General features: G+C 38.2%; 1 protein-coding gene across 4 annotated transcripts in view; it reads right to left on the reverse strand.

Annotated features, from left to right (window-relative positions):
• Nucleotides 1–255: 255 nt before the first annotated feature.
• The window catches only part of ANKRD10 (ankyrin repeat domain 10), a 36,709-nt gene continuing 9,812 nt past the window's right edge, over nt 256–27,152 (reverse strand). The window contains exons 4-6 of one of the 4 annotated variants that reach the window (XM_034936991.3): nt 14,787–15,022; nt 5,424–5,519; nt 256–1,829 (exon numbers count right to left, since the gene is read on the reverse strand). In XM_034936991.3, the coding sequence (XP_034792882.1) occupies nt 1,354–1,829; nt 5,424–5,519; nt 14,787–15,022 (808 nt within the window). In that variant the 3' untranslated portion in view covers nt 256–1,353. Of the gene's footprint in view, nt 1,830–5,278; nt 5,520–14,454; nt 15,023–15,869; nt 15,964–27,152 lie in introns of those variants that run through there. The other 3 variants (XM_034936993.3, XR_004666021.3, XM_034936994.3) reach the window with 3 other exon arrangements.

Below are 27,152 nucleotides of genomic sequence, written 5' to 3' on the forward strand. Positions count from 1 at the left end.
TAAGCACCCAGGCACAATACTGAACTGACATGCAATTCATCCTTCCTCCACAGAGGTTCAGTGCCAACAGTGCCCATAAAACTAGAGTAGAAACTCAAAAATAGAAAAAACACCGTATGAAGAGTGTCAGAAAAGTCAAGTAAAATCTTATAAGCAAAATGAAACAATAGTAAACCTCTCCTCCCTTCCCATTCCTTCCACAGATATCCACAACCCGCTGGCCCCCAAGCCCAGAGAGAAACCCCAAGGACACACTGAGTGTGAGAGTTTTTTATTCAATTTGTGAAGGACAGTTTTAGAACAAAATGTTAGTAACACTCTTAGAACACTGGTTTGTTCATTTGACATTTTATCTGCACCAATTTTTATTACAAAAATCAAAAAAGTAAAAATTCATTACAGTATTTGCAGAGTATAACCACTAGTTGCCTAGACAAAAGCTAATTTCTACAAAATCAAAAACTTAATGCAGTTTTATTATGAGAGTCAAAATTCTCTCAGTTAACTGGATATACATAGTGGTATATATCTTAAAGCAGAAAACCCCAAAAAACAAAAAACAAGGAAAAAAGAAAATACATGTCAACAGTCAGTTAAATATGTTGACCTGACAGTTCCTACAAATGGTAACTTCCACTACATATAAAGGAATCTGTTACATGTGGTAGAATTTCCAGAGACCAAGTAGGAAATGTGGAATAAAAACAATAAATCCGAACGCAGCCCCAGGCTGGGCCTGTTTTCCATGAAGCCCAAGGCGGTGATCTTCGTCATTAAGGAGGGACCACTGTGTCTACAACTAAAACCTTCAACCACATGGTGATCTGCAAAGCTTCATTGAAAAAGACAAACGTTCTCTTCTTCACACAAATCACTGCAGAAATCTTTGTAAGGCTGTACCTTGCATAGGGAAATAGCTGTGTTCCGTCAAATTCTACAGAAAACAGTGGAAGCAAGCTTTTTAAAATGATGCCCATGTGCAAAGAGATAAATTACCAGGCACCTCATTTACCACCCCAATTTATCTTGATCATATAATCTTTTAACAAAAACAAAAATGGCAATATCTGGTGACAGTATTAAAAAGACAATGTTGAGATTGGCATCAGAAAAACTCCAAAAGTGCACCTTATAAAAAGGACACCTCACTGTAGAAACATCTATGCACTTAGTAAGCCCTACTCATGCACAAACAAGCAGTTGCTGGGAACTTGTCGAAGTTTACTTTTTCAGAAAGTTGAAGTATAAAAAAAAAGTACAAGTTGTGACATTCGTTCAAGTTGCTGCTACATGGGTATTCTGAGCTGGCTACCAGGAAGGACTCCTGCGTTTCCGAGAGCCAGGTCAGCGTCTCTAGGAGCCGTGGTGCAGGTGCATGGTGCCCAGCACGGCACTGTCGTACCGCTCCTGCACCTTCACGGACTTGGAATGCTCGACCACACTGTTCAGTTCTGGGATGCTTTCAGCAGTGTCCCCAAACCCGTGGTAGTGTCCATAGTACAGGTTATCCCCAATGTCTTCCACCCAGGAAGGCCTACTGGCTATGCAGCTACTTGGACTCCCGTTCAGGTGCAGAGAACCACACAACTCAGGGTTAGCTCTCAGGGTCTTCTCTGGCTCCTCAGTCCCACTAATGCAGAGAGAACCCTGGCTACTTGGAAACGGCTGTCCTGGGGCTAATCCACTGCTAATTCCGTTAGTTCCTGTCAAGCACTGGCCATTCCTGCTTTCCATCCCACTGAGCGGGGTCGTGGAGGGGAAGTCCAAATGTCCATTGATGACACATCCATTTGTCAATGTATTCGATACGGAGCTACTGTTTTTCATATCTGCATTAAGAAATACACCTGTCACCAAAATTCAGAACCAATGAGGGAGGAGAAACTATAAAATGCTTCATTGCCATTACAATTTTAAAGAATTTTAGTTTCTTTTTTTTCCTTTTAAACCAGTTCTTTTTTCAAAGTAAAATCAATGTGCATAAGTAGACTTACTATTAAAACGTTAACAGTAGTATCTGCCTGGTAAGATAGGAAAACCATATGTGTGTCAGTAGCATCAGGTAGCTCAACTGAAAAAATGTAAGCTGACAAATACACTGCATGAAAAATACCAACACAGTCCTGAAAAGCCATCAATAAAGTGCTCTCATTTTAAGACTACTTTCGAGAGCGGTTTTTAAAAAATCGCCCCTGAAAAGGTCCATCAGAACTGAGTGTAAAGTGTTCTACAGAGGGTTCCAACAGAACACAAACTTCTCTAGTTCTCAAGCGAAAATGGAAAAAAAGGTAAATGAAATGAATTAAGGAAGCTCTTTGAACTATATATGACAGCATCACATAAGGTTTTTTAAAAATCTTCTCTCCTCATAAATCAGGTAGGGACTCTTGACCCTCTCCTAAGTCTCAAATCAGGGCTATTAAAAGGAACCACCGTTTTTATTTTTATTTTTTTCAGTAGCACAGAAATCTACGTAGTACTTCTGCCAAATGCCACATGACAGCACTGGCAGAATACAGAGAGACCGGCGACCACAGCAAGGAACTGTAACGGCCAACAGTCCTCAGGCATGCAGGCCTGGGCCAACAGCACAACGCAGAGTCGCTTCTTCTCAGTCCAGCAATTAAAATGACCATGGCAGCCAGGGTTTCATTAGGTTACTTTCAAAAACCACCTTTGCTGGAAAAAATGTTGGTAGTGTAATCTGCATATACAGACATCTATCAGGACGGAGACGTCTTATGGGATAAGATGTCCATCATGGAACATCTGGGTACACCAGGACAGGCAATGACAAGTTATTCTTCTGTATACTGGAACTTGAGAATCAGTAATATTCATGTTCACAGGAATTCACATAACAGTATAAGGGATGATCTAAAATTCTCTCTAACTCGGTAATACTAGATTTTATCTCAATGTTCTTCACTACCAAAGCAAAGCATGTTATTCAATCTAGAAGAGCTCAGTTCTAATAACTTTTAGAATAAGGACGCAGCTTAAATACATCCGATTACCCTAACATGTCACACACCATGGGACTCTTCCCATAGAGGGCTTCCCCTCCATCTCACCTCCTGTAAACCTGACAGAGGCTTCTGATATGTCCTGCAAGTCTTCCTGCCAATAAAGGATCACGGCTTGTTCAGTGAATGGAAACATTATCTAAATATTCCATTAATCATCCTTTTTTTTTATATTTAAGCAACATAGTTTAATAATTGCTATAAATTCTTCATAGGACAATAGATTTTTTCCCCCAAAATTAAATGATAGCTTTTCTATTTGGCTAAAATCCTAGACTAGAAAACAAGTGTTTCAAGGACTAAATAGAAAATAAAAACTGAAATAAAACAAGTTATTCCCAGGGGAAATTCATATGAATTTTTTCAAAAACAAAGTATAAACAATGTTTTCCTAGGTGACAAAACTCAAATATGATGGCAACCTTGACAGTTGTTTATTGTGTGTATAGTTTTTACTAAGAGAATAAAGTAGGTAGAATTTTACTTCAGTGCCCAGTTAATCTGTTCAATTATTTAATCTCAAAATCAAGGCTGGTTGGTAAGCTCATGTTGTTACAGAGAATCTAATAAAACTAAGCATAACAACAGCGGGCACCTCAGACCTACTGAGGCAGAGCACGCACATCATGACCTCCAATGCTCTCCCTTCCTCTGCTCCCAGCTGCCAGCCAAGACCCGCACTTCCCTTCTGTCTGCCCGGCCAGCCCTCGGATCCCACGAACATCCAAACACAATGCTGGGGATGAGGTTTCAGACAAGATCCTAATTCTCTTCCAGCCAACCCCACAGAGAAGATCAGGATTTAGAGGCAAGCGCCCTCCTATCCGAGCCCTTTCCAGGGGTGGGGACACTTGACCCTCCCGAGTCTCAAACTAGGGGCATTTAAAATGCAAAGACAGCTGTACACAGTTGTTCAAAAATGTAGAATTCTTGGAAATAATTTTGGCAGAACAAAAATTTGAAGTTACTTAAGTGTTTAAAGGAGAGCAGCCTGACTTTTGGTCTGATTCTCAAAGGACTGTGAAGGCAGCTCCCTCAAGCTTCCAGTGGACGTGGAGTGCCATGTCCCACAAGGAAAGCCTTGAGTCATCTCTAGTGATTTAACACATTGCCTACTCAGTCAGAGTGTCATAAATCAAATGACGGGAAACACAGGGTGTATGGACTCGACATCTGGTAGACGGGATGGGCTGGGTTTTTCAGAAGTATGTTCCAGCTTGGATAAAGTTTAACAAATAACTAATGTCTGAGGAATAAAAGGTGGCCACTTCTGCCTATTCAAAAGAAGGTAGCAAGGTCACTTTTAAAAAAAGCAGGATTTGAGTTTTGTTATGGATCTTTAGCTAAGGTCAAATAGCCCCTGACGACAGAAAACCTATTATTTTAAATATACTAACTGATCTGAATTTCTCTACTGGGAAGAAGGTGACCACAGCAATTCTGTAGCTTCCAGAAAGATGAACACATTTTCTTTTAAGTTTAGTGAATACAAATGATTTTTTTCATGTGGGTTTGGGAAACAATATACATACTTTTTTTTTCATCCCCAGTGAAGAATTTGCATAAAGACATAATAAACTTAAAAAAAATCTACTTCTAAATATTCATACATGTTAAGAGAATGGCTAAAAATGTTTTTGTAGTCACCTGAATAAAAAAGCAATAGCTAAATGGACAAATCATTTTAGATATTCTAAATGCTATAAGAACTGAGCTGCTTCTGCTTTTTAAAAATTGGAAACAGGAATACTGTTTTAATATACTAAAAACATTAATGTATGAAATGTGTGTTGTGAAACACAGTGTTTACCATTTTAACAGACTCAGAATGAAGACCACAGAAACCAGAGCAACCAAGTCCTGGGTAAAAGATTCCATGCTGGAGTGACCGGGCTGAGTCAGAACCACATTTACTAGTTTCTCAGTGTTTACTGCTAGTCGTCCTCTTTGTGGTATATTGGTTTGAAAATATTAACTGTAGCATGTTCGGTATATTCACCCAAAGGCCATATGTCAGAAAATTAAAAATGCAAACCTCATTAAAAATAAGCAAGGCACATTAAGCAACAGCTTCAAATCAGAATAAAGATTGCACTTACATTTTTCATGTCCATAGAATATACCCAAAACACTTCTTGTATCTACAAACTTGCCCAAGATATGCAAATTATAGTATAACATTTTTAAAAAGACACTGGACAACAAAGTGCAAAACATCTGAGAAAAACTTATGTTAGAAATAATATGCATACTGATTCCTGCAACGACAGGGGGTCTGCATTGCTGACACAGTATATATTTCTATTTCTTTTGGTCCAACAGAACCACTCTCCTGCTGTTTGGTGTCTTCAACCATTGGATTGTTGTTGCAGCTAACAGGAAACTGTCCACTCCCACCTGTTACAACAGCAAACTCCCTATCAACGTGCATTTTGTCAGCATCGTCTTCTGTGTCGCCATTCGTGAGTGGCACGGCAGAATCCAAGCTTTGAGCTGCACAGAAAACAAAGACTATTTCAGATTCCTTTGTCTGTAACAAGATAAGTGTTCAGACACACAGTTTACATTATTTTGTGTGAGCACTGAACACTTTAAACAATCACATAAAAAAAATCGACAGGTCACTAATGAGCTTAAGCACACAACTGAAAAACTTTTCCACAATCAAAAAAATTTCTTGACATGTGCAGATTTTAAGGTCATGGAATTTCAGATGCCTATTATAGATTTACTTGATGGCAAAAATTCTAATTTTCTGGACATTTAGAAGACATGAAGTGGTTATATAACCTGGAAACAATTCTAAACTCCATTTTCAAATTCAGCAGATTTTTTTTTTAATACTAAGACAATTCTTAAATTTACATACAATTAAAACAATCCTGATTGAAAAAAAAAATCCACTATTTCCATTAACAAAAAAATAATGTAAAGGCTAAGAGACTCAAGACTAGTCTGTCAGCACTGTCCCAGAGTGGCATTTGATCTGAGCACCAAAATACAGTAAAATAATTACACCAAAATACAGAAAGCGTTAGAAATGTGAAGCTAAAGCTACACGGGCACTTCACTTCCAAGATGACCATTCTCTGTACCGTGGAGATGCGAATGCCCCATGTCATACCCACGCTGCACAAGCACCTCCGCCTCCAAATCCTAGCAAGACTCACTTCTTACAACAAGCAGCTCCATGTGTCTGAACGGCTTCTCGTGTTTAAGAATGTTTTTACCAAAAAGGATTCTAACAAATCACTGTTACACCTTGCTTTATTCATTTACCATGGCAGAAATGTCCTATCAGTTAATTTCAAAACAATCTTTCCTCTGCCCTATGGCTGTATTACGATTCGCCTAACCAAATTCCCTGCAGCTGTCTGGGCTGCTTCCCTTTTCCTTCCTATCATGAATACCACAATTAACATACTCACAAATGCATTTTTGTGTGTATTTCTGGTTAACTCAGATACTTAGAATTATTTCTGGGCCAAAGAATATACACCACAAATAGCAACTTTCAGTGCTAAATACCTCTTTCATATAAACATTTAAAAATAGGGAGAATGGAGCTTTGCAGCTTGAATTAGCTCTAGTTTTAGAGGCCCGCGAGTCATTTTTGATTATACTGTATATATGATATCTGGATTATTCTACAAAGATGCTAATGTACAGAATGAGAAACCCGATTTCTGAAATTAGTATGTGGGAGAGAAACAGAACAGTGTGATTTGTGTAGTTGCGGGGATGGGGGGTAGTCAGAAGTCTGATTAGGTAGGAGGCCAAAAGCATTCTTCAAATACAAGTGCTTTAAGACCAGAGGCATTCAATGGTGGATTTTAGTCTTATCCATTCAAAGCTTTAAAAAATCTTCCACGGGCCAGGCTCCACTTTCACTATGACTCAGGCATGCACTTTTAAGAGATCAGTGTGTAAGCAGGGCATCTTTTGAAAAAAAGAGAGAAAAAAAAAAAGGGCTGGGCATGGTGGCTCATGCCTGTAATCCCAGCACTTTGGGAGGCCGAGGCGGGTGGATCACGAGGTCAAGAGATCGAGACCGTCCTGGCCAACATGCTGAATAAATACTACTAAAAATACAAACATTAGCCAGGCGTGGTGGCGAGTGCCTGTAGTCCCAGCTACTGGGGAGGCTGAGGCAGGAGAATCACTAGAACCCAGGAGGCGGAGGTTGCATTGAACAGAGATTGCGCCACTGCACTCCAGCCTGGTGACAGAGACTCCATCTAAAAAAAAAGAAAAAAAAGAAAGAAAGAAAAAGAAAAAAGAATGGGAGGGGGGGTGGTGGAAGAGCAGATCCCCCAAGTGTGCCAAAGTCGTCTCAACCTCCAGGAGCCTTCATGGCACGCAGACACAGAGAACCTGCAGCCAAGAGCAGGTCAGCGTTTGCTCCTCCCACAGGCTGCAATCCTGCAAAGCCACACACAAACACGGTTTGTACAAAAGAGTGGACTTTGATGGGAATACAATGCAGACAGCTTAAAATACCTACACACTCAATTGGCGTTCAGATGCCAATGTTCCCCGGATAAAGTGGCAACTAGGGGTTACCTGCAATTTCACACCTCTGAAAAGCAGGTTAGAAAACCGCAACAGAGAAGAGCTTCACGAAAGCTGGGGTGTTTGTCTTCTCCTTCACTAGGCCCAGTACCTAGAATAGTACTCACATCAGCAGATGAAGCCCACCCACTAGCCAGGAGAAACAAAAACACAAGGTAAACAAAAACAAATGATCAGTAGCTGGCATAGCCTGTAATACAACCTGAGGAATCACAACCATCCAGGCAGGCCTGGCCATGCGAGGTGCAGGGCATGCACCCTGAAGGCAGAGGTGCCACTAGGGGGCCGGAAGAGCCGTGTTAAGGGCAGCCCAGGGAAGAGGCAGCGGGAAACACACTAGTCTCCCAGCAACAATTAATCCTGTAACTATAAGGCTCACAGTGACCAGGGACCTCTCAGAAACTGCTCCATTGAGTAGATGCATCTTTTGTTAATGCAGATGGTTTCTCTAATAAAGCAGGATAAGAATGAAAGGCTTCCATATTTTACCAATCAAGAGTCTATTGTGGGAATCATTCCAACAGAACCTTAGAATTTCATTCCATCTCCATAGATACGGCCTCTCTATACGGTGTAGTTCCCACAACCAGCTGTCACAGAGCCTTGGATAATGCTGTTTCACGAGTGCCGCCTTCTTCATTCCTAGTAGCTATACATAAGTTCTTAATTGGCTGGTAGAGATATTAAGCCTGCAATTATTTATCTCTTTTAATTATGTTGTAAGCCATGAAATTAAAACTGGCCTCTCAAAATTTTAAGAACATTGGATTTGGACCTGTAAGACCCTACCACCTGTGGCATTTTCTCCCACAGCTGTTGCCATTGCTGAAGGAATCATTTAATTACACCTTGCATTTGAGAAGGGTGGCCTGTACAGACATTTCAGAAAAACATGTCTTCCAAGGTCACCAGTTCACTCAGTTTGGGAAAGGAAGCACTATCCTTTCCTATCTTCCTATTGACTCTTAAAGTTACACAATGATTGAATGCTTCTGAAAATGTTAGTATGACCACTTTTTTCAAAGGATCTTCACCTGCTGACTGTAAAAGCAGGTGTGTCAGGTGTCTGTTGGGAAGACAGGCTTCTAGTACACCTGAGACACAACGTTCAGGATGGAAACCTATCTAGGACTAGCTCAAAACCTCCAGCCTCCCTGCTCAGAGATACAGCCACACCCAGGTGTGGTCACTGCCTGCCCTCCTAAGTGAGAACTAGAGCCAGTAGAGCACGCCTCTGGCTGAGAAACCCACATTCCTGACTCTGGGGGACACGTAGAGATGCTCCACTTGCGGCTGATGCCCAGGGCAACTAAACGGTCTGCATTTGTATTTTCATCTGAAATTTGGGGGTTGCACAAAACCCCTAAAGCCAGTTCCCAGTAACTCTGTAACTATATGAGCTATTCAGGATCAAGCAGCTTGAAACCATGAAAAAAGTCTTAGTTTCAAGTCCGGGAAGGTCTGCTGCATTACAGAAGTAATGCAATTGGACACCAAGGTCGTGCCACTACAGAGGCTTATGGGAGTGCTGACCAGGTGGAGTGAAGACACTCCAGTGCACCACTCATACTGACGCACAGGAAAACAGGACTGTAATTGCCAGGCATGCCTGCAGATACATGTAAGGCTTAGGAAAAATGCCTGATCACAACTTTAATCTTTACATAAAAAACCAAAAAGCACTCTATAAACAGTCATACTTTGGGATATAAAGTGCTCCAATCAGCCAGCAGGACATTACTCCCAAGACCCAAGCCATACTGGTTATATTCCCCAAGACTAAATCAGGAGACATTTTACAAGTCAGAAACTGCCAAGTAGTTTCACCCAATGAACTCAGGTGAAGCTTGAGATCCTGACCTAGATTAGTAATCTACCTTTTACTGTGCCTCTAGGTGCTGTGTGGAAGGGTCCCAGGTGTTGACCCATAACCCCTGAGAGGTGGCCAAATGGCCCAGGACCCCTCCCGCCTGTGGCCTTTCCACTGAACTGAGTGCATCCTGCTGCTGCTTCCACTGGGGAAGCCTCCATGTCCTCTCATTAAGGCAGCAAGGAAAGACACTCTGCCTTCCTGGTTTCCCACCAGCCATTACCTGGAACTATTCTTTGTTCTGCTGTAGAGCACATTTTACTCAACTTTTTAAGGTCCTGTTAAAACCAAATTGTTTTTCTATTACGAGGTGACCTTTCGCGGGACCCGCCAGGGCCCAGATTCCAGCAGTGCAGAGGGTTGGGATGACTCCAGGCAGCAGGAAGCAGCAGCGACAAAGGACAGACAAGGGCACTGAGTGATCTGGAAAGACCGGGGGGGGGACTGGGGGTTTGGCTCAAATAATACAAAAGCGGCTTGTGATCAAGTGTGCCAGTCTTGGTTTTGCTTCCCACTGGAGTGTCCACAACTGTGCTGAGGACAACTCAGGCCCATGAGGTTTGCTCAAATGGAGACTTTTAACAGTGGAAAACGCAGACACTGTCTGGACTGGAAGTGTAATTCAGACTGTATTTCAAGACGTCACATCTTCAGGGATCAAGAAAAAACAATCACTCCTTATTTGAACACAATTAGGTAGGTGTGTTCTATCATCCTGGCCACATTTTTATAAACAAATATACTGCAAATCTGAAAACAGTAAGGACGTCAGGAGTTAAAGTGCTATAATATGTAACTAAACTAGAAGGAACTAAATTACAAATTTACTCCTGGGAGGCATTTTATTTCCTCTCAAGTTTCAAGCAATAAACATCTATCATTTAACAAACCAGCTGGTCATATCTGCCCTCCTTTACCAAGTCTTTAACCCTGCTCGACACGAACAGCTAAGGACAAAAGGCAGAGATCCTTTATCCGGGTTAAATCCACTCTGGGAAAGTGTTAAAACTTTCCACCAGTAATTCTACCTTTAAATCATCATGTTGTAGATACTTTTTTCTGTAAGGTGTTTTTATATTCAATACCTTCACAGTATGAATGAGATTCTAAGATCAGTAATATGCCTATGTGATTAAAACCGAGCTGTGAAGTCAGTTTGACGCTTGAGATCTGCTGTCACCACAGCCTACTTCTGGGGCAAATGTCCCAATTGTGAAATTGAAGTTATTGGGTCAGTTTTTAAACTCACTGTGTTCCCCTGCTTCTTCCCCACGACTCTAGAGCTCCATCCAAAACAATTATCAATCAGCAAAATCAAGTTTTCACTCATGGAAGGGACTGGCATTGTTTTCTAACCAAGATCATTGAAAAACTTGACCACAGTTTCCAAGGAGTACATATAAAAATAATTGTATTGGGTTATTCCTGAAGATTAACCAAGAACGCTAGCAAACCTCAACTGAGTTTTATACAGTGGTGCAGCTGGAGTCCTGAAGCCCATGCATCATACCATCAGAGCAAATGATTGATAAAAACAAACAAAAAAAAATTTAAAGATACTTCCTTGCACCATCTAAAATGAACAAAATCCAACACTGAGGAAAGTATTATCCCAAGATACTTTCCATCAAAACAGACTGCTTAAGTAACTGTGCATTTTATTTCACCCTCCAGAGTTCATGTCCACACCTATTATGTCTTATGTTCTGACTAAACTGCATTTGATACAGATGCAAATAATTTCATGAAAGTATGACTTCTTGTAGCATAACTTCCTTCCAAGACAGTTAATATTCAAGCAATACAAAAGGCCAAGTCTTTCTTCTTCACTTAAGATCTTTTACATCAACAGCTTCCAAAAGAAAATTCCTCCAATTTAAAATACTTGAAAGTAGTTTACTAAAAGCAGACACTACTTTTTGTGGGGAAGAATGGTTAACATTCAGACTCAGGATTCCAAAGTGTTTTGGCTTTTTCTTTTTTAAAGGGTGAATTTTACAGGGATCTCCTTAAGAGGTGACTTAGCCAGAAAACTTTCTGGAAGTAATTACTTTTGTAAATATAAATTCCACACTAAAAGCATCAATATTTGTAACTCTTAAAATTCTAGGAAAACAGAACGCACTAAGTTTTATTGGTAAGATACAAGTTATGCAGCCAAGATATTATCCCTGGCACCTGTAACTTTTTTTGCTTTTAAAGCCAAACAAAACAAAAAACCCAGCTTAAACTCTTCTAAATATTTTTATATGTGAAGTTACTCAAAGTATTTTATATACATGTGTTAAATGAGGAAAAAAGAATTTATCATTTCTTTTACTCTGGCATGAGAACCAAAAACCTAATAAAATAATTCAGATTAAGCAAAACTTAAAACACACATTTAAACAAAATCAAAACAAGATGCCAGAAATTACAACGAAAACTAAAGCAACATATCTTTAATTCAAAACTAAAAAACTGGTCAGTTAATATGGAAATAATTATATATCTATTGAAACCAAGAACAATTTCATGTAGAACATTCAGGTAACTGGCAGAAAAAAAAATCCTGTTTTAATGACCAAGAATGACTCCCAATACCCGACGACATCACTTTCAGTATATAATGGTAAAAGGGGGGCAAAAAAATCACCTTTTCCCACAGGGAAGAGAGTGGTGGGAGTGTAGGTGAGCTAAAGATGCCCGTCTATGCTCACACACACAAAAAATAAACACACTCTTGTGACGAGTGTGGCAAATCTAAGGACTGTCAACTACATAAAAGACAGAACCATCAGAAGTTCCAGGAAATTAGTAAAGTCATGGTCAGTATACAAATTAGGAAAACCAGGGATGAGCAGCTTTGAAGTAATGTGCATCTTGGCTGAAATATTTCAACTGTGATAATCACAGAAACATCAGTCATGTACTGTGTACCTGCAACAGTGGCTCAACCTGTTAGGTCTACGTATTACCTGCAACACTTAAGCAGAAGTGCCGGCTCCAACCATATTTTGTCTAAATTAGCACCCTCGGGCTTGGGACCAGGAATGTATAGTTTGGGAAGGCTGCATGGTGAGTTTAATATGTGCAAAATGTGAACTTCTAATCACTGGTCAACCAAAACAAATCCTCCTTCTAAAGGAAGAAAATAAAACCTCCGAAAGTCAGCAGGACTCTTTAAACCAAATTTATGTAGTTAACGAGGATTAGGAAACAAGGAATCCTCAGAAATGCTTTTCAGGGTAATTAAGCAATGTGGTATTGGCCAATTCAACTGACCTTAGAAACTCTGAGACTAGTTTTACGAACTCTTCTAGGTGCATTTTGAGTCCAATTAGCATGTTAAGTGATCTCTTTTTAAAAATACTAAACAATTTAAGATTTATCAGCAATAAGAGAAAATAAAGCATAGATCATTTTTCAAGGACATTTAGACTATACAGTGACATATAGGGACAGACATGTACAATTTGTGCATGAGGCCACTCTACAATACTAACCAGGCTTTAATTAAAGGAAATGACAAAGGATTTTTTTAAAAAGTGGATGCTCTTAAAAAGGCGTTGAAACTACATTAGAAAAAATATATTAAAACATGGTACAAATAAATGACAATGCTGAATACATCACCATTAAAAAAGACCATTTTGAATTTTATACAGATCTTCATGTCATGCTTATGATTTTAGCATCTTTCCAGAAATGCTTAACTCATAAAAATCTTGAATTTGATAAAACTGTTAAGTTCATACATTACTATAAAAAGTCTTATCACAGGAATTTTTATGGTGACAAGATATAAACAGTTGTGAAGTACATAATACTGACATTTTATCAACTTTATAGGGAAAAAATGTTTCACTTGGACACACTCATTAAATAAGGTAGAAAAGATGATGTTGGTTCATGAAATTTAAAGTTAACCAAAATCTCTAGATTTTTAAGTGATTAACTGATAGTCACTCAGTTTTCCTTATGCTATAACTTGCACGGTTTTTTTTTTTTTTTTAAACTAACGGGCAAAACTTTGTGCTTATACTCAGCAAATCTGAGCTCATAGTCTGCTTTACACTCCCACCTCTCCCCCTAAGTTCACTAAATATGCCTGCCAAGCTATCACATTTACCTTATTAAGACTTTTTTTTTTTTTTTTTTTTTTAATAGAGACAAGGTCTCACTATGTTGCCCAGGTTGGTCTCGAACTCCTGAGCTCAAGTAATCCTCCTGCCTCAGCCTCCCAAAGTGCTGGGATTACAGGTATGAGCCATGACAACTGGCCTAAGACATCTTATATATAGATATAGATGATTTTCCTATAGGAAAGGGAGATGTTTTCAACTTCAAGAGTGATTGGCTGACTCTGCTTATTTGCAAACTCAAACCTACCTTAAAAAAAAAACAAAAAAAAAACAAAACAAAAAACCCAAAAAACCGGCTAGGCACAGTGGCTCATGCCTGTAATCCCAGCACTTTGGGAGGCCGAGGCAGGTGGCTTACTGGAGGCCAGGAGTTCAAGACCAGCCTGGCCAACATGGTGAAGCCCCTTCTCTACTAAAAATACAAATTAGCCCAGTGTGATAGCATGCACCTGTAATCCCAGCTACTTGGGAGGCTGAGACAGGAGAATTGCTTTAACTTGGGAGCTGGAGGTGGCAGTGAGCCGAGATCACAGCATTGTGCTCCAGCCTGGGTGACAGAGCAAAAAAAAAAAAAAAAAAAAAAAAAAAAAAAAAAAAAAAAAGGTGGGAGAATACTTACAATGAAAATAACTTACCTTAGGGACTTAAATCCTCAAGATCACATTATACACCAGATCTTGCTGTGATAAGTCAACACACATGTGAGGTACAGAGACCGCTGAGGTCAAATCATAGTACAGAAATAGTACAGAAAACATTCACCTTCCCGAATGTGAAAATGTTTTACTGCCAGACCATCAGCAATTTTTATAAGCCCAGGAACATTTACAAGAAGCAAATTAAAAAAAAAAAAAAATTCAGGCACAGTGGCAGATTTTCTTTAATAGACATATTTCAAACAGATACAACAAATTAAAAAATCTAATTCACGGGAGGTAAACATGGGTGCTCAAAAAGTTCCACATAGACATTTACACTTGGGCCATCAGTATTTCCCTCACATTCCCTTTTGTTAAGTGTCCCATCTTCGCAGTGGCAGTACAGGAGAAATCTCCACCGTCACCGCACAATCCACCAGGCGCATTACCACCTGAAGTGAAGGTCTCATCTCGAAGGTGCGCTCAGCCATAAAAAGAAAACATATTACAGAAAGGAAAAATAAGTGTGCTCTTCCCACCCACAAAGCGGTCTCACCTTCAGTTCTAGCTTTCTTTACTCCAAAGGCTTCTGAGTCTTCCAAGCATCTCTTTCGATTTGTTCCCACACTAATATGATTAGGAAATACATTCTGATGACCCCCATTTAAGATGCCATTGTTATAGAAATGGTTCAGATGACAATTCTGGAGGTTCAAGAGAAACTGGGCACACTCTTGGAAACCCTGGGTTTGTGCAATGTCTGCTGCTGTCAGGCCACTGGCATTTCTCAGGCTGTACAACACAAAAACACTGAATTACACCCCATCCGCGTGCTAACCTGGTCTCTGCTCCTGCTGAACTGACTAGCTATCTCTGAAGGTGGTATGAAAGAGTAAACAAATTCATAGCAAATCTTCATTAAAGAAGTAGTTAATCAATCTAGCTCTGTAACTAACTTCTCTTATATACATTTGATTTCTAAGCAAGATTTGGGAGATAAACTAAATATGCTAAACTTCTAAAAAAGGCATCTTCCTATTTAACTTCTCAAAATCATGTTTTATGTTAGTCTGAAGAATCTAAATTTATGCTAACTTCAGACTTGAAACTGAATTCTATATTATATGCACTTAATTTTAATACCCATTCCTTTAGCGTGAATAAAATCATAACAAACAACATGTACTGAGATTGTCCATGGCATTCATAACTGTCTTCCTAAAAACAAAGCAATGGCTCACCAACGAGCCAGCCTTCATGCTTACATGTGACACTGTAAGTGGAAGTTTAGAAGGATGTCCTGACATTAAAAAGTAGCCTATCATCAGATTCCAGAGCTGAACAGCTGTGTTTTTCTGTCGGATTTTGATTGTTTTGGCCTTGCTTGGAAAAACCTGCAGGAGTATTGTATTTTTGGCATTGTAGAGCATTTGAGTAGTTGGTTCCTTTAAAAAGGCTTTGAATACTGTCCTAAAAACTCATCCCTACCACTCACAAGAACCAAAGTTTTACCTGGCTAATAGTACTAAAAAGGAAAGGTCTGAGACCTCTACAGTAGCTAAAACTCAGATTCAAGTAGGAAGTGATGGCAGAGTAAGTGAAAGAGCTGAATAAAATAGAGTAAGTTGAACTTGTAAACCTTTAGACACTGAATTAAAACTGAGGGATCAAAAGTAACTCCATGTTGAAGTTCCCCTGGAAGACAAGAATGTACACTGCTCTGTGAAATAAACCTGTAAAAAAGCAGACATCCTGTTAGCTGCAGGTTGATAAACAAACGGGAGAAGTACTTAACAGCAAAGACAGCTTCCATACCTGTTCAGCAAGCTACACTACATCCACAGCAAAAGCATGATGAAATAAAGGCCTTGTGCTGTGTCACTCAAACAACCAATCCAGAACCCTGATGCCTTTCTTGGGGTTACTGTTAACGCAAAAAAAAAAAAAAAAAAAACCAAAAAACAAAAAAAACCCCCCGCATTTGAGAGTGAAAACTACAGAATTAGGGACAAATAATATTTTCTTATTTATAAGGACTAACAATAGCCTTGTATTCGTTATTTCCAGACATCATAAAGCTCTGACCTCAGAAATGAAAAGTGTGCACGGACACTCGCTAAACGTGTCTCTACTTTTTAAAGCATAAGATAAATGTATTATACCTTTTGAAAAAAGACCCAAATCCTATTTGATCAGATATAAAAGAGAATTGAGAATCTCAGAAACCAACAAAATTAAAAATATAAGGCAGCTATGTGCAGGACTATTACAGACTAAAGTCGCTATTTTTATTAGCCGGTAAGACTGCATGGCTATGAATGGCCATGAGTATTTTCTAGTATTGCATAATATTTTTATTTTGATATATGAATTAAATGAAAAGGAAGCACCAAAGTTTGGGCAGATTGTATTACATTAATTATACTTTGTACAAAATCAGATCACCTTGTTATTGAAATAGAAAATATACTAATATTATGTGACAGCTTCATCATATAGCTGGACTTTTTTTAAATGGTATATTTCACTTTCAAAAGATATCAGAAGTGCAGATGACCTGGGAGGGTCTATTCTGTCAAGAATGTGAACAGAAAAATAAGTTGCCACATGAAAATTCAAAAACTCTTCAAGGAGAACGTAAGTTTACAAACTGATTATTTCTATAGATAAGCACAGACTTGCTCTCCAAAATCAAGAAACAGAGAAATGAGAAGCTACCGCTTAGTATTAGGACAAATAAAAATATGAAATAAAGCCCACAGTAAAGATTACTCTTTAGTGGACCACAGAATAAAAAAGAGCAAACAGATTTTTGAAATGGCACTTAGAATCATAAATACCATGCTGGGCACGGTGGCTCACGCCTGTAATCCCAGCACTTTGGGAGGCCAAAGCAGGTGGATCACCTGAGGTCAGGAGCTTTGAGACCAGCTTGGCTTACATGGTGAAACCCTGTATCTACTAAAAATACAAAAAATTAGCTGAGTGTGGTGGTGGCACATGCCTATAGTCCCTGCTACTTGGGAGGCTGAGGCAGGAGAATCGCTTGAACCTGGGAGGCAGAGGCTGCAGTGAGCCGAGATCACACCACTGCACTCCAGCCTGGGCAACAGAGCAAGATTCTCTCTCTAAATAAATAAATAAATACCAATTCGCTGAGGGAAGTTTAGATGCTCAAAGGGCATGCCAACATTCTGAAATTGTTAAAAGAACATCCAAAGCACATTCGATTCCTTTATTCCTTATTCAGAAGCTGAAGACTACACTGAATTTGGGTTAGAACAGCAAGTTTACTGATCTTCCAAAGAAATATAACCTTATAGAAAAATAATCAACAAAACAGTGCCAACATATGGAGATTCCTGGAGACTGTGAAGTTTCAGAGTGTCAGCCTACACATAGGTAGCACTGGTAAGCTCTCCCACTTCACTTTTTCCCCTGCCAAAAGTAGTTAAATATGTGCTTGTCCTCTACTTAGACCAACCAAATTTCCATGTGGTCTTAGGTATTATCTCAAAACTTACTTTACTAAAAGAGCTCAAAAGACGGATTCTGGCCCAATCATGCTACGTACTCGTACGTAAGGACCAAGGAAGCAAGAACAATCACAGGTCAAACAACTTCTAGCATCTCACATAATTTTGGGGCACTAGAAGGTAGACATGATGGGGAGGTGAAAAAGTTCTAGAAATTGTATTGGACAGGTATCGGAATCTAGGACACATGGTAACTGGAGGAATTACTTAGAGGAGACTGTAATTTTGCTCTACATTTAAGTGGCACTATCTATGCAGCATTATCGGAAACAGAAATATCCAGCACCCTTTCTCTGCTTCTAGTGAGGTACAAGAACATTTCAACTCTATCATTTTCCTTGTTACCAAGGGCTGAATGTATACAACATACAGTTTAACTTGTTAGCATTTATATTCTACTCAGAGGAAATCTGTTGGTACCTGACTCAGGAACACAACACAAAATGACACCACCATCTCTTGTCCCTGAAAGTCCTCATTCTCATTTCCTCTCCTTACCTGCATTCATCATCTCTACTATCCCTGCTCACATTAAAAATCTTGCAAGTGGTCACTCAACTGTGTAGTGCACATTATAGAAATTGGCCTGAAATGATCATTAAGGATCATCTAATCCAGAAGGCACTTTTCTAAAAAGGACTATGTAGTAATTATTTTAGACTTTGGAGACCATACATTCTCAGTCCTAACTACTCAATTCTTTTGTTGTAGGCAGAAAGCAGCCTCAAGGCAATTGAGCATGGCTCTCATAAAGCTTTATTTATGAACACTGAAACTGAAATTTCATCTAATTTTATGTATTAGAAAATATTATTCTATTGATTTTTGCTCAACTATTAAAAAATGTAGAAACCATTCTTGGGCCATAGGTCATACAAAAAAAGGCAGCAGGCCAGAACTGCTGAATAACATTTAACCAAATAGATGATACTGTAAATGTTCCTCTATCCTTTATTATGGGGTACATTGTAAACTCCAATACAATGTATAGGGATAAAAAAAAAACCAGCATAATTGCATATGCATCACCTCAAACACTTTCCATTTGTACTGAATTAGCCATACAAAAAAAATAAAAAGTTACTGTTAAGTAGTCACCCTACAGCTTGCAAGGTAACACTAGAATTTATCTTTCCATCTAGTAACCACTGTTTTTTAAAGAGACAGAGTATCTCCCTGTTGCCCCAGCTGGAGTGCAGAGGCACAATCATAGTTCACCACACCCTGGAACTCCTGGGCTAAGGGATCCTCCTTAGCCTCAGCCTCCCAAGTAGCAGGTATACAGGCATGTGCTACCAGGCCTGGCTACTTTTTTTTTTTTTTAATTTTGAGAGATGTTGCTCAGGCTGGTCTCAAACTCCAGGCCTCAAGCGATCCTCCCACCTCAGACTCCTAAAGCACCGAGATTAGAGGCATGAGCCACTCTCTACTTCTATGAGATCTTTTTTACCTTCCACATAAGTACAGTACATGGAGTATTTATCTTTCTGTGCCTGGCTTACTTAACATAATGTCTTCTAAGATGATACATGTTGCTGAGAATTACAGAATTTTGTTTTTTTTAATGGCCAAATAGTATTCCACAGGGTATATATACCACATTTTATCTGTTCATTTGCTGACAGACACAGGTTGATTCCAATCTTGGGTACTGTGAATAGTGCTGGAATGAGCATGGCAGGTGCAGATGTCTCCATATATGGATTTTCTTTTGGATATATACCCAGTAGTGGGACTGCTGAATCATATGGTAGTTCTATTTTTAGTTTGTTCAGGAACCTCCATACTCTTCTCCATAATGGTTGTACAAGTCTACATTCCCACTAACAGTGTTTAAACGTTCCTTTGCCTCTGCATTCTCATCAGCATTTGTTACTGTCTTTTGGTAACTGTCATTCTAACGGGGGTAAGACAGTCTCTCATTGTGGTTTTGATTCTCTTTAGGACGAATATTTCTCCTCATTCCTCTATTCTTAATAATGGATTTTCTGAAAAACATCTATTAATTTTATGCACTATTCAATTCAAACAACTTTTTAAAAGTTGCCAAATCTGTCACAAAATATTAAACAACAAGAAAAATATCTAAAGGTAAACTTGAGAGGGGTGTAAAACAAAAGACCCTGAGAGAGCACTTAGCTGTAAAACAATCATTCCTATTCCTAAATTGAGTGTTTTTGGTTACATGTTCTAAGTGCCTTACAATAAACCAGGCAATGTGCTTTATCTGGACAAAAGGAGCCCTAACTTCAAAGTTTGAGTTCCTCAAACTTTTTTAATAGTTAAATTTCAAGTACGTTAGACTGAAAATAATTTGGGTTTCCAAGTCAAAGATTAGAACAAACAATCATTAAAGATCATAAAAGAAGTTCAGGTCTTTAAATTCTATTTTCATTTGTTAACCAATATTTCAATTTTCATGTTTTAATTGCTAAAATTCAGTAGGAGTTGAGCACGTAAATGAAACACTTGATTTACAGGTTCTGTCTCCATCCGCACTCAACTCTAGTACTTGCAGTACTTTGTTCTGTCATAGTACTTTTCAAATACTCCATCCTTTACCCTTCAATCCACAGGTTTTTTTGTCTGTCTGTTTTAAACAGGGTCTCACTCCCATCACCCAGGCTGGAGTGCAGTGGTGCAATCACAGCTCACTGTAGCCTCGTCTACCTCCTGGGCTCAGGTGCTCCTCCCACTTCAGCCTCCTGAGTAGCTGGGACCACAGGTACACAACACCATACCCAACTAGTTTTTCTTTTTTTTTTTTTTGAGACGGAGTTTCACTCTTGTTGCCTAGGCTGGAGTGCAATGGCGTGATCTCGGCTCACCGCAACCTCTGCCTCCCAGGTTCAAGAGATTCTCCTGCCTCAGCCTCCCGAGTAGCTGGGATTACAAGCGCCCACCACCACACCCAGCTAATTTTTTGTATTTTTAGTAGAGACGGGGTTTCACCATGTTGGCCAGGCTGGTCTTGAACTCCTGACCTCAGGTGACCCACCCACCTCAGCCTCCCAAAGTGCTGGGATTACAGGCGAGAGCCACTGCGTCCAGCCATTTTTTCTGTATTTTTTATAGAGACCGGATTTCACTCCACAGGTATTGACTTAGTGTATTACATGACCATAGGCACTAACTGCTGGCCACTCCTGTCAACCTCAAGTGAGGTATCAGTAGTAAAGTTCATCCGGACTGTGTTTACACACTATTCCAAAGGGAAAATTCAAGTATCCAGAAGAGTTTAAAGAGTCTCAACAACTATTTTGAATGCAAACTGGTAGTAATGAAGGTGTACACATTATTTTCAGATGAAATCTTCAAAACAGACGCACTTTTGAACTTAGCATCCCCAGTTTGATGCACCTGGATACATGGGCTGTGCCTGACCTAAAACGTGTGTCTGTTCGTTTCTGAAAATAGGACTGTGTCGTTCTACAGCTATAGCCTACCTCCTTGGTCCTCTCCTACATCCATTTGAAAAATCTTTGAAAATGGGAAGAGATTTTTAAAACTCAGACAACGGTCAACTTGAGATTCAAACTGGTTCTAGTTTGAAGTTCTAAAATTAACTTTCTTTAAAAGAAACTCAGCATGATCAGATTTTTAGGCTAGCAAGCTAAATGTGCTGCAATGTACTGTGGAAACTATGATGACTGTGCTTTTATCTATAAATTCAATCTCCTGTAACATTCACCAAGACTACGAAAAGCAATCACTGAGCAGCCCACCCATTTTCTCTCTACTATTCTTTCAAAACAGGAATATTAAAATGTGGTACAACACAGAATCATCTTTACTGTGAATTACATGTTCTGCTAAGTAACTTGCAAACAAAAAAAATCAAACTGGCATTAACTTTACTAAAGATACAAATGCTTATATGCTATATTTTCTTATTCTGAATAGAATATTAAAATTTATTACCTCTAGGCCAAGCACAGTGGCTCAACCCTATAATCCTGGCGCTTTGGGAAGCAGAAGCAGGAGGATCACTTGAGGCCAGAAGTTTGAGACCAGCCTAGGCAACACAGGAAGACCCTGTCTCTTCAAACACTCAAACTGATATCTAAGAATTCTCCCCCAAAGAACTTTCACTAAAATTCATACCTAAGAATTCTCCCCCAAAGAACTTTAAAAATTAGGCTCCACTCTGAAGCCAGCCAGGGTCCCACCAGTTTCCACTTATAGTGCCACAATTCCAGAACAAAGAAGAAGCCGTTCTGATGAGAACGACTTTGTTTCAATTTTGAAAAACCACGGATCAGGAAATACCTGAAGTAAAATTTTTAGAATCTGAGTTGTCACATCACCTTCAGGATGTTTTCTTATTGTTAATGCCATGTGACAATAAAAGATAACAATTTTTATATAAATAATATTTCTGTTAAAATTCTGATCTCAACTTAGCTATTGTTAGTTTACAAATAGAAACGTAGATATCATAAATTAGGTAAGCAAAGCATGCAAATCTAAAGCATCTCTATCTGAATTCCTAGATTAGCGTTAAAACCAATCACCGCAACAAATACCTCAACAGTATGCCTCGTGTGCAGAAAGGAAGCGATACTGAACATTCAATGCCACAACTGTAAGGTTTTCGGAGAAGCACCTGTGGCAGTTTCAGCAGTTTCTATATGGAATGCTCCCCCTTTCTAGGATTACTTGAAAAAATCAAGTCAATTCGAATTACGTAGCTGTAAAACATTGACATGTGTAGTTTTTACAGATTCAGAATCTTCTGTGTGATTTAAAACGGGCAATGGTTCATAATACAGGAAACTTAAATAATAAGGGATCACATATTTGCAGGCAACATTTGGATTAAAAATACATAGACAACATAAGGTGCAGAAGCACACTGAGCTTAAGCCATTGTCATGTGACCACCTTGACCATGAGCTACTGCTCTAAAACACTGCCTTTTAAATTACCTTTGGTAATTTTTTAGCATGAAGCCAATTTAAATATGTCAATATTTCAACATAAGTTTAACAGTATGGACTAAAAACCATCAACTCACGATTCTGGTTACTTTAAAATTTGGTATGCTGTATCTCAAATACATTAGTAACTATTCCTAGATGGAAATAAGCAAATACATGGAATCATTAAAAAAAGATAAAAAACATTACTAAATTGTCCATTTGTAAAGATAAAACATTAGCAAACATCTTAAGATATCTTCAGCAAAAGAAATACATGTGTATTTTTAACCCTTTGGTATCCAAACTCTTATTTAATTATGAAGACTTTCTTAAATATATTCTTCAGTTAATAATAGGAAGAAACTATTTGTAAAGAGTTTCTACCTAAATAAATTTGGTGCCAAGTTTTCAAGTTTAAACTTACTGAGGATAGTTTTACACTGCAATTGAACCAAAATTATGTTTTCAAACATTAAAATGTAAAACCATCATTCCAGTAGTTTGATGAAATATTTAGCATGCTCCTGCTATAATTTAGCAAGGGAAAAAGACATTTGGATTTAGAAATCACTGGTTTTATTTGAAAGCACTATCTATAAAAGTAGTAAGGAAATTATTAAAATCTGTATTTTAATCAAGCTGCTATGAAAAACAATCAAAATTCTGAACAATTTCTTAACAAGTCTAGAATGGTATCAACCCACTTACTGTCCCTGTCTAGCAGGCAGAACTTAATAGCTATCTCAGGAACTGATTCCTCCATCCTGAAACACCTTAACAACCGGAAAATAGCCAAGACCAGACAAGTCTGCTGTGGTGACAATTAGATAAAAGGAGGCTGCACAGTGGCTCACACTTGTAAACCCAGTGCTCTGGGAGGCCAAGGTGGAAGGATTGCTTGAGCCCAGGAGTTTGAGACCAGCCTGGGTAACACAGCAAGACCCCATCTCTACAAAACATTTTTAAAAATTAGTTGGGCATGGTGGTATGTGCCTACAGTCCTGGCTACTCAAGAATCTGAGGCAGGAGGATCACTGGAGCCCAGGAGTTTGAAGTTGCAGTGAACTATAATCATGCCACTGTACTTTAGCCTAGATGACAAAGTGAGACTGTGTCTCTTTTAAAAAAAAAAAAAAAAAAAAAAAAAAGAGGAGGCAAAAGTAGGATGTGAGCATGACTAGAATTCAGAGGACCTAAAATCAGAAAATATGAATTCAGAGTCATAATTCTGGTAGATTTTGAACTGAAATATTATTCTGATGGGCAAAAAAATGAACAAATATAAATAAACCACGAATTTCAAAATGAATAGCTAAAAGTAAATCTAGGTTACATTTTGCCAAGGGCAAAAGTCGCAAATGAATTTAACACTAATATTAAATATGCTCATCACCTGTATTTGACCTAATGAAAATCTGGTTTCTAGACAGGGCTCTATGGTAAACAAACAAAGGTGGGTCATAAATGTTCAATTATGATCCAAACTAAGACAATTCCATTTTAATTAAAATTTCTTTTAATTAAAGTGAAGCAGAATTTTTTGTGGCATTAGAATAGTCTACTAACATCACATTCTAGGCTTTGTTATTATAGCCAACTGTGCCTACTTTCTAAACTAGGCAAGAGAGACTTTTCTAGAGTGAGTCACTGAATTTGCTTATATAAGGCTATCGATGCTTCTCAAGCTATCTAATGATCCCAGTTAAGATAAAAATAATTAAGTTAAAATACATGTAGCCCAGCTGAAGATCTGGTTACCACAGAATAAATGGCTTCTCAAGAAATCCTCTCCTGTAGAAAAGTTCTGAGACTCTGCCATTAAACACTGGCATCCGTATAATGCAGTATTAAAATGGACCTACAAATCTGCCTGAGATGCAAGTCATGCTGGTTTCATTCTAAATCTCTTTATTTCTACTCAGTGGCATAAAGCTATTTTACTAGCTGGTTGATATGGAAACATCCTCCACTTATCTCTCAAGAAAATCAACACAAATCAGCCAAAAGTAATTGGTACCAAATTACTGAAAGTACAGCTATTCCAAAGCCCGAATGCTATTTACAATGCTAGTAGTGAAAAGTCTTCTTAATTATCAGCAGACAGCAAGTTTTCAAGTCTTGGTCCAAAATCACATTAAGACTTAATGTCATGCTGTTATTTGTTCCATCGCTCAAAAGAAAAATGAGATGACGATCTTTCTCTAACAGTATATCCTCTTCCTCCAGTCAATACCTGAGCACCAAGCAAGCAGCACTCAAATATTGGGGGCAGTGGAAAAATGGAACTACCATATAAGCAAGATTAAGGATGGTGACAACTTCACGTACTTGCTGAAAACTCCATACACAGAGATTTAGGTCCTTTAAAGTACACAAACATTTAGTTTGGTCACAAGTTAGATTTAATCCTGTGCGTTTTAATTTTTAGATGTAAACAATGGCAAATAATAATGACCAACATATAAGCCAGAAACAGAGCCTCACACACAGAAAACTTGGCACCAAAACTCAAGATTTAAAATAAGAAAAGAAAAAGAAAGTCCATTAACATACTCACGTGTGGTGCTAGAAAATTTAATACGATGCACAGCAGCTGAAATGCGTTATCTTACAGATGCAACCTACATTAACAAGTAAGTTATATAACAAACCATTCTAGCCACAGACACTTGGTGTACTTGCCCTTATTATTATGTACCTGATGTCCAAAAAAGCACAACAATTTAAGACTTTGGGCACTTTATGTAGCAGATATATAAAAAGCAAAGCAGGAATTAAGAGCAAATGAATTTAATAATACTGATATAAGGCAGCTTTTAATCTATTCACAGGAAAAGGAAAAATTTATATTATCTCCTAAATATTACAGCATGTAATATGAAGAGTTAATAATCTCGTCCATTCTGAATGAAAAAAAGTAACTTTAAATAAGTTAATTCTATGCTCCCTGAACGTCTTAAAGAAACAGTTATGATTTGCTAGGACTACACTTTACCATATGAGCAGCGTTACAGGGAATAAAATAGACCTAGTACCATTATTTTGGAGATTCAAACTGTTACACGTTGGTGGACTAAATGGGGTAAATTATTAAAATGTGCAGAAATCAAGAAGCAACTTACAAATTAACTTACTGACAAAACTGACATTTTATCTCGATGTTAAAACTAAATAACCACATATACAATAGCAATGAATAATGATTACTTGTGCTCTATCTCCAGGCCAAAGGCTTATAATTGTTTTTGGCTAGGTAGCTCAGGCTAAATATTTCTTCTAAAAAAAATATGAAAGCTCAGTCCAGGGAAGTCACCATAATGCAGGGTCTTGAGTGGTGGCTCTTATACTGAGAAGGAAAAACAGACTGGCACCTGAGCCCATCTCAGCCACACCTGGTGGAAAAGAGACACTTGAGGGCCCTGTAACCAAGGACAGAATTGTAAATAAAAGATTCTCATTTTTTAAAAGACACCTACTAAAAAAAAGGACATCGTGATATTTATTGGCTGAAAAGATTAAGCTATCCATAAAATGAATAAAACATCTTTGTAATAAAATGTTCAGGACCAATTAGAGTATTATTTAGAAAGTAAGTCATTAAAAATATCAACTTCTAATTATCCACTGTTTCAATAAATGACAAGCAATTTAATCAATTATGTTATGACTCCGTATTTTATAATGAAAGCTTGTTATAAAAATTAAAGATGAGTTTTAAATCTAACTACAGCTAAGAAAAATGCACAAATAACTTTGCTTTAAAGCAATCCACTGAGAATCATCTCAATGTTCTACTAGTATATAAAACATACTATCAATTGTTTCTACATTACCTTTAGTCACAACTATACATGAAGTCGCGAGAGTCCCTGCAATGTAACAGTAAACAGAGGCCATGTTTATAATACTAAATCACTATATAAGGATCACAGCCCAAACTAATGGTGAATCTTGCCAATAAACTTAACAAAACAGAAGCTAAGCTATTCACAGATGATTGACAGCCTCCGGTACCTACACACATCGTGCATTAGCCTGTATGGTTTTGCTGTCTAGGACCTATTTTCAATATAATACAGAGTCAAAGCAATGAAATGGAAACCAAAGGGTTAAACTAGTTTTGTGGGTTTTATTTCCTCCAAAGTCTAAATGTTCACATTTCTGATTAGAATAATGTGGTTTATAATTAATTTTCATGAATTATTCATAACACTTAAGGTAAAACAAAAAAGCTGATATTGGTTATTTTGGTTATTATAGCTCTATAGCTTACACTCAACATTTAAGGGTGAAAACCGCATCCATTTTGTTAATGCTGTGAACTGCAGAAGAAAAATTTTTATAATATAAATCTTTAAGAAAAAGTTAATACAAATAAATTTAACAACTAAAATAAATGTATAATGCCATGGCTAATGATTTGCACATAAGATCTCCTTTCTAAAAGACTACACGTAAACATTA

Source organism: Pan paniscus, chromosome 14 (genome assembly GCF_029289425.2).
Source record: "Pan paniscus chromosome 14, NHGRI_mPanPan1-v2.0_pri, whole genome shotgun sequence".
In the NCBI taxonomy this organism is placed as follows: domain Eukaryota; kingdom Metazoa; phylum Chordata; class Mammalia; order Primates; family Hominidae; genus Pan; species Pan paniscus.